This window comes from Scleropages formosus, chromosome 8 (assembly GCF_900964775.1).
Source record: "Scleropages formosus chromosome 8, fSclFor1.1, whole genome shotgun sequence".
Classification (NCBI taxonomy): domain Eukaryota; kingdom Metazoa; phylum Chordata; class Actinopteri; order Osteoglossiformes; family Osteoglossidae; genus Scleropages; species Scleropages formosus.
Genome location: NC_041813.1, coordinates 32,643,679 through 32,652,181, shown reverse-complemented (window position 1 = coordinate 32,652,181; position 8,503 = coordinate 32,643,679). Strand labels below are relative to the sequence as shown.

Here is an 8,503-nt window from a genome sequence, read left to right as displayed (position 1 = left end):
TATACGATGAAGGCAGTGGCAATAAGACTCATATGTGATGAAGGTGGCAGCAATCGGACTGTTCTATATGATGAAGGCGGTGGCGATCAGACTGTTCTATACGATGAAGGCGGCGGCAATTGGACTCATCTATACGATGAAGACAGCAGCGATCAGACTCGCCTGTAGGACGAAGGCAATGGCAATCAGACTGTTCTATACGATGAAGGTAGCGGCGATCGGATTCTTCTATACGATGAAGGCAGTGACGATCGGACTCTTCTATACGATGAAGGCGGCGGCGATTGGACTGGAAGTGGGATGTTTAATGAGCCATTTGGACCATTGAGCTGGACAGCTAGTGGGGTTACTGTATTTGTTCTCTCTCTGTTACTCTACATCTCTCTCTTCGGTCTTCATCCCTTCTTTTCTCTCTCTTGTTGCCATGACAATGGCATGGAAGGGAAAGTCACCCACACTTGTTTTCTCCCTCCTTCTCTGCGATTCTCCTCCTGGCTGTGAAAAATCTGCAACTGCTCCATCTTTATGTTTTTTGTTTGGACACTGCTGTCAACCTGTCTGCAGCGTTGGACACCGTCGACTACCATATGCTACCCGCTTCTCGTAGACAGCTTACCCTCAAAGGAGCGGCACTGAACCGGTTTGAGTCCTACCTATCAGGTAGATCGTACCACATGGTCTGACGTGGCTCCCTGTCTTCTCCTGAGCGTCTCTCAGCCGGTGTTCCTCAGGGCTCAGCGCCGGGACCCTTACTCTTCTCCATCTACACCTCTTCCTTCAGCTCTGTTTTCGCCTCCTACCGATTCTCCTATCGCTGCTGTGCTGACGATACCCAGCTCTTCCTCTCTTTCCTCCTGCAGCTACAGACATTTCCTCACGCGTCGCCTGTGCATCTGTGACATATCCGCTCGGACGACTAATGACCGCCAATGAGCGAACTTCTCCGAAGCTGAGATCCTTCCCCTCCCCGCTGGTCTGTCCACATATCTCGAACTCTCCATCAAACTGGACAACTCACTCATTTCTCCTGATTTGCCTCATCAAGCTAACGGGCAACAATTAGACAACAGGTTAGTATAGTAAGCGGGATCATTGGAGTGAGATGGACAAGTTTGGGGACGTAAAAAGGCACCGTTAGGGTAGCAGCCGCGCAGCAACCAAGAGAGCGTGGGAAAAGAGAGTCGCTATTTGGTTCCAGTGGACATGGTCAGACCTCTCGCGCAAGTGCTGCGTGTCCTTTGTGTGCCGCTCTGCACTGGCCATCTGTACCCACCCTCAGGCTTCAGCCCTCCCGGTGTAAGTTCTCTTGCTTCTTTTTGAGCCCCACAGGGGACTATTTCAGTCCTGACTCAAGTCAGCCTTGGCAGCATTTCCTCCAGGTGCCATTCCAGCCGTCTCCAAGAGGAAGTGGAAGGAGACAGAAGGCCGAGGGAGGGGCAGGAAGGGTGAGCCGTGCTCCCACTGCTACCAGCCGATCTTCATCTGGAAATGCAGTAAACGCAAGGAGGAAAAGATGGAACATGCCAGAATAATGCGGCGGTGCCGTGAAGTACTGGCTGTGCGGGACAGCGAGTGCTGAGCGGTGCTAGGGGGCGCCAAGGGTGCAGGAGGCTGCTGACATGGCCATATTTAAAGAAAGAGGGCATGGAGTTTGCATTTGAGCTGGGGTGGGGGGGAGCTGCCTCTTGAAACGGACTGCCTGAAGAGCGCCTCCCAGGGCACGCCGGCACGGCCTCCTCTCCTCCTGATGTGCAGGGTGGGTACGGCTAGGACACAGCCGGGAGCCATGTGCTCACACACCGTCTCTCTCTGGCAAAAGCGCATGTGGAGACAAACCCACCTTCCTCCTCCGTTTTGTGTTCTTCTTATTTCCAAGATTAGATCCTCAGAGTCACACCGTATGCCACCACATTGTGCGTAACTGGTTGCTGAACACCACAAGTGACAGTGGCAGCATGTGGGGCTTGAATCAGCAATTTACCCACAGAGGTGTCCTCACGTGGCAGACGCACTCCTCCATGTGTCACTCAAGTTCAGACCGGCGGTCACTCGGGCTCCGGGCTCCTAAGAACCTCCCCCAGTGACTTCGACAGCGTAGTTGAAGACGTCAACGGGCGATGGGCTGAGGTGTGCCAGCGACAGCGGCGAGAACACGCGGCCGCACTTGGGTCCGGGACGCTGCGCTGGACGTTAACGCCAAGACCCTCCCGAGAGAATGAGACAAGGAGCAGGTGGTCGCCGGATTCTTCACCGGCTGAGAGTAGTCCGGGCAGGTTGCTCCCACAGGAAGTCGCGGTCATTAAGGGAACGGTTAAAACCACTAATGATGAATGGCTGCGTCCTGCACCCCCACCCTCAGTGTGGGCACTCGATGGGTGTTGAGCTACCTAAGAGACATCATCACAACAGTGCTCATTGCCAGAAAGACACAGCAATAATAAAAATAGTAGTGATAAAAATAATACGGTCTATTCAATATATCTATTAAGAGTATTTCCATGTGAACCACTGCATAAACACACAAATGAACACAAATTAGCACTGGGACAGGAAAGGGAACTGGCAGCAAACTCGGCCTCGATGTCCCGCTGGAGGCCGCACTGAGGACAAGTCCACAAGGCAGTCCTCAGAGGTCCTTGTTTCGCTGTCCTGCTCGCTGCCATTTGCTACACCGGTGTCTCCTCCAGCGCGACACCTGCTCCACCTGTCTCCCGCCCCTCCCTCTGCCACACAATGACACACCTGTGCAGCGTCAGTGTCTCCCACACCGTTTATTCATGAAAGACGCAATCGTTTTCCCCGATGTCTCCAGGGACAAATCACAGCGAGACAGCAGGTGCGAGAAAAGCACCAGTGTGACGGCAGCACCCCTAGAGGCCAAATGGGGAACTGCAGGTGTACAGATGAGAAAAGGACTCACCAGTCACCCCTGGGGCCATTTCTTCATCCTCCGTAACGAGCATCACTCTCAGCGGTTACAAAGTGAGCACTGACAAAGAAGCTGATATTCTCTTCGTGCAAATTAACACATACGTAGCAGGTCAAGACAAGGAAATAACTTTTGGCAGCGAGTTAGTCGTGAGCAGACGCACGCACGCACGCACGCACGCACACATAAAGAGTTCACGTGTCATATGGACAGTGGGAGGCACCAACTGTGCCACTGAAGGGACACAGGACGCTTTCCTTCCCTGTCCCGCCTCCCTCAGTGCTGCTCGGACACACGGAGGGGGCGGTATGTTGGGAAAGCAGACGCAGCGCGCCGGACGGGTCTTCGACAAGATGCTGGCAAAACAAAACAAAGTGCGGGGCTCCCCCCGCACACCGCCCGGCGCCGCCCCCGCCCCCCTAGTGTATCGTCTGCACATAATTGGCTGGGTAGAAGCCCTCCTTTCCCGCGTCTGTGACTCCTCTACTCCAGCCTCGGTCGTCCTCCTCTTGAGTCCTCAGGATCTCCTCGCCTGCAGGGGGCGGCAGTGACATTGAGCCGCGGTTCGTGGAGGGGAGCGGGAGCAGCGACGGAGCGGGGCGCCGCGGGACGCACCTGCCTTGAAGGAGAGCTCATCCGCCTCTTGTCCCACAAAGTCAAAGAGCGCCCTCACCCTGACGGCACCTGGCACCATGCTGATGGGGACACGAGAGCGGGCGTAAGGGTGACGGTGTTTCGTCCTGGGGCCGGAGGCTCCGCACGCACGCACGCACCTACCTTTTGTCAGGAGCAGCCCTCCTCCTGTCCTGCTTTGGCACACCTGTGTCCAGCTGCGCCTCAGGGCTCCACTCCTGCAGGGAAGGAAACTCTCAAGAGTCATCCCCTCATTCCCCCACCCTCGGCATTATGGGAAAAGAGCCCCAGGGGAGTGCGCGGCACTGTAATGCCTCCGAGCCCAGCCGCAGAGCCGGCCGCCTCCAAAAGCTGAAGGACGCACCTGGAGCTGGGGCCAGCGGGTGTCCATGTCGGGCCCCTGGACGCTCCTCCACCAGCGCAAGTCGTCCCGCTCGCTGATGGACATGATGGCGCGGTGGAGCTCGTCGTACACTGCCTTTACGCTGCCAAGCACAGTAAGAGGCACGGTGAGAGAGCCGGTCTCGTGTCCCCAGGAACACGCGCCGCTTTCATGCCGTGACCTTTCACCTCTCGTTGTCGGTGACGTTCAGATGCCGGTGTATGGAGAGGAAGGCCTGTTTGAGGAAGCTCATCCTCTTCCTCTCCTCCTCCTGCGATTGGTCGAAGACGGACTCCATCTCCTCCATGTAGCACGGCGTGTATCTCGTCACTTCCTCCAGCACTTTCTCGTAGTGGGCGCGCGCCTGCAGGCAGAGCGGGCGAGCGGCAGTGAGGAACCGCTCAGGGCGCACGCACGCACGCACGCACGCACGCACGCACGCACCCTGCCGCCATGAGAGCACCTTGGCCACTTGCAGCGAGGCCAGCTCGCTTTCCTCCTGGGCCCTCTTCTGCTTCTCCATGGGCACGTCTGGGTTGCCCTGAGTGTGTGCGACGCGCTTGCGGGCTGCCTGCTCCTTGCGGCAGGCCCCGTGGTACGCAGAGCGGGCCTTCTCCAGCTGGAAAAACGGCATTTTGTTTCGTGAACGTGTGATGACGTAGACTGCCGGAACGTTTTGAGGATGAAGAGACAGCGCACGCACGCACGCTCAGTAAATACCTTCTTGAGCTTCCTGACCCAGGGCTTTTGGGCTCGCGTAAAGCCCGTCTCCAGATCCTGAGACTCTCTGAAGCCTTTGCACATTTTCTTGTGGAAGGTCTCCTTTTGCCAGGTCTTCACCCGGTCGCAGTCCTCCGACACAAGCGAGCGGCAGATGGACGAGTGCAGCTCGGACAGACGCTCGGCCGACGTCAGGAAGCACTGCCACGCTCTCAGGAGGGAGCCGTAGAGAGGGCCTGAGGAGATGGTGCCACGGGGTGGATGGCAGAAAGAAAAGGTAAAAGCGGTAATTGGACTCACTCGGCTCGATGCTCTTTCCCTCTGTGTCCATCTGTCTCTGTCTCTCTCTCTCTCTCTCTCTCTCCTTCAGTCCATCTGTCTCTCTCTGTCTCTCTCTCTCTCTCTCTCTGTGTCCATCTGTCGCTATCGCTCTGTCCATGTCTCTCTCTCTCTGCGTCCATCTGTCTCTGTCTCGCTCTCTCAGTCCATCTTTCTCTGTCTCTCTGTCCATCTGTCTCTCGCTCTCTCTCTCTGTGTCCGTCTGTATCTGTCTCTCTGTCCATCTCTCTCTCTCTGTGTCCGTCTGTCTGTCTCTCTGTCCATCTGTGTCTCTCTGTGTCCATTTGTCTGTCTGTCTCTCTCTCTCTCTCTCCTTCAGTCCATCTGTCTCTCTCTGTGTCCGTCTGTCTCTCTCTCTCTGTGTGTCCATCTGTCTTTATCTCTCTGTGTCCATTTGTCTCTGTCTGTCTCTCTCTCTCTCTCCTTCAGTCCGTCTGTCTCCGTCTCTCTGTCCATCTGTCTCTCTCTGTGTCCATCTGTCTTTATCTCTCTGCGTCCATCTGTCGCTATCGCTCTGTCCATGTCTCTCTCTCTCTGCGTCCATCTGTTTCTGTCTCGCTCTCTCAGTCCATCTTTCTCTGTCTCTCTGTCCATCTGTCTCTCGCTCTCTCTCTCTGTGTCCGTCTGTATCTGTCTCTCTGTCCATCTGTCTCTCTCTGTGTCCAATTGTCTGTCTCTCTCCCTCTCTCTCTCTCTCTCAGTCCGTCTGTCTCTGTCTCTCTGTCCATCTCTCTCTCTCTGTGTCCGTCTGTCTGTCTCTCTGTCCATCTGTCTCTCTTTCTCTCTCTGTGTCCATCTCTCTTTCTCTCTGAGTTCATCTGTGTCTGTCTCTCTCTCTGTCTCCGTCTGTCTCTCTGTCCTTCTGTCTCTGTCTGTCTGTTTGTTGCCCCCCTTGCTGCAGTACTCACTGGCGTCCACTTCAGGTTTCCACTTGCTGCTCCACTGGCTCAGCTGCTGGGCGTAGCTGCGTTCGACACGCGCCCTCTCCTGGAAACAGGCCACCACGAGGTCGCAGGCCTCGTAGGTGTCACTGGTGCGGCGCACGGTGCGAACGTACTTCCCAGGCTGGGGGTGGGGCACAGTGACACATAGGAACTGGACTGGGACTGTGACAGGGACACTGGCACTCGTCACCCACAAACAGTGCAGAGGTGATGATATGAGTGCAGAGAAAGAGGGCATCTGGGACCCCTGCAGGGTCTGGGGACTCATAGGAATTGGTCAGCCTGGAACCCAGAGCCAGAGTGGAGTACCCCACCATGGCAGCACCACTGTCTCTCACCCATCCTGCCTTTTGGTGGAAGCTCTGTGTGTGTGTGTGTGTGTGTGTGTGTGTGTGTGTGTGTGTGTGTGAAATGTACCAAGAGGTCAGTCGTCCTTCACAACCCTTACCATCCAGAAGCTGTCCCGGGTGCCTTCCACAGGGGTGCTTTCTTCAGGCAGAGCCAACATGCTGCGGGTCTCTGGGACACATGGAGGAGTAAGACAGTGAGCACCGCACGCTGCGGTACCAGCGACGGCATTGTGCCAAGAGCACAGCGGATTGTGTGGGGTCACCGAGGGGAAGGGCGCTGGTCACACACCGAGTTCTAAATAGGGCGCCGGTCAGGGCTTCGGCATTCCGCCCGTGAAAGGCGAACCTTCCCAAAATAAAGCAGGCGTCAAGGGTCCACCGAGAGGCACCCTGCTCCAGGTGCAGAATGACACACACACACACACACACACACACACACACACACACACACACACCCATGACACTCTGAGGTGCACAGTCCACAGAGGACTGTGGGACGAAACTGGTCGTATCCCGTCAGATCACGCTGTGGTCTGCTTCTCGACCACGGGCCGCCTGCTCCTCTGTCACGCACAAGTCAACACAGCCACGGCACAAATCAGCCAACGTCCTGCAAAACGAGTTGTGCCGTGGTACGAACACAAGCAGCCGGGTTTCTTACTTTCAATGCGAGTGTGCGGAAGTTTCTGTCCTCGCTCGTCCCTCTTGCGGTGCTCCGGGTCTCCCTCTCTCTCACCTCCTCGCTGTATTTCCCCTAAGGCCTCGCTTCCAGTGCCTGTACCTCTCTCTGCCTCTCCGTGTCGTCCCCCCCCTTGGACAACTGGAGAACTGTCCCTGCTATCTGTCTCTGGACGCATTGAGACGCGTGGCCTGGGCTGGGCTGGGCTGGGCTGGGCTGGGCTGGGATCCCCTCTGCTGGGGGCATTCTACAGTTTTACCCCGCCTGCCCCTGGCAGCAGCTCAGGCCCCGAAGGCCGTGTCAAATGTCACCGGGCGCACGCGAGCCTCCCCTCCACCAGAGCGCGCTCTGACTCCGTGTGCGACTCCGTGTGCCGCACTGCTGGTACCGTGGCAGGAAGGGAAAGCATGAGAATGAGCCACAGGTTATTCACAATATCATTTATTTATGCATCTTTAACTTAATTCTAATACTTTGTTAACTCTTAAAACATATGTAATTCATATATATGTGTATATGAATGTGCGTATATGTGTACCACATATACATCTGTAGTCTTGAAGTAACCTTTCATCAGTTCATATAGTGTTTTTTTTACAGTGTTAAAATATTCTGTTATAGGAAACAATGTAATGCTCTATACCCCCTGGCCAGTCCCTTGGGGAAGCACATCCGCTCTCTCTCTCTCGCTCGCTCGCTCTGTCTCGGTGGAGCCGCGACACACCAAAGCACGACTGCTCGACGCATTCTGGTGAAGCACGAGTGCACGTGGCCCCCCGCCGCCTCCTGTTATCACTGCGAATCTAATGCAAAATGAGCAAAGTATGGCCCCAAGTGGCTCCTCCCCCTCGAGCCGGTGGGCGGGGCCTGTCTGGGACTACCGGAGAGAAGAGAGGATGGCTTGCACTCATTTACACAAGTATGCTCGTGCAGACACACGCACACGCACACGCACACGCACGCGCACAACCCGGCACACACGCAGCGCTCGCAGAGAGCAGCCGAGGGAGTAGAGCAAGTTGTGTAGAAAGCATCAGAGAAAATAGTCAGCTTCTCTTCATCATAAATAGCGCTTGGAAGACAAAGATTGCGAAGGACAGCTCAATATTGTACATGTCTTACCATAATTAAATACATCATTAAAACTGTTATTACCTTTATTACCGGTATAGTGGACATGGAGGTGGCCACAGTTTATTTAACATGTCAAAGTAGGACAACTTGGCAACTGGGGGAAACAGCATCACGCCCTGGTCCCTGTGCAAAGAGCAACGCACGGAAGAGGGGAGGGAGGGAGGAAGAGCCCTTTGTAGCGCGGTTTACTGCAGGAACACGGGACGGGGGCAGGAAGCCGGGTGGAAGTATTTCCATGGCACTTTGCAGACGAGCTGAGCTGAGGAAGCCCCGCCCACTGAGGCAGGCGGAAGGTGAGTTGTCCTTTCACACACTGCATATTCTTTTAAACAAAGGGTGCCATCCTCACGCGCACACGCGCACACACTGTACGCAAAGCACGTGTCAGCCGTG

At 55.6% G+C, this 8,503-nt stretch overlaps 1 protein-coding gene across 1 annotated transcript; it reads right to left on the bottom strand.

Annotated features, from left to right (window-relative positions):
- Positions 1-2,470: 2,470 nt before the first annotated feature.
- LOC108941729 (protein kinase C and casein kinase substrate in neurons protein 3) lies at positions 2,471-7,173 on the bottom strand. Its single transcript, XM_018764525.2, has 10 exons — positions 6,959-7,173; positions 6,396-6,466; positions 5,912-6,068; positions 4,665-4,900; positions 4,408-4,563; positions 4,133-4,308; positions 3,927-4,047; positions 3,707-3,780; positions 3,545-3,624; positions 2,471-3,461 (listed from the first exon to the last, which is right to left on the bottom strand). Exons 1-10 carry the CDS (start codon positions 7,152-7,154, stop codon positions 3,349-3,351), a joined length of 1,380 nt encoding a protein of 459 aa, XP_018620041.2. The 5' UTR covers positions 7,155-7,173; the 3' UTR covers positions 2,471-3,348.
- Positions 7,174-8,503: the final 1,330 nt, after the last annotated feature.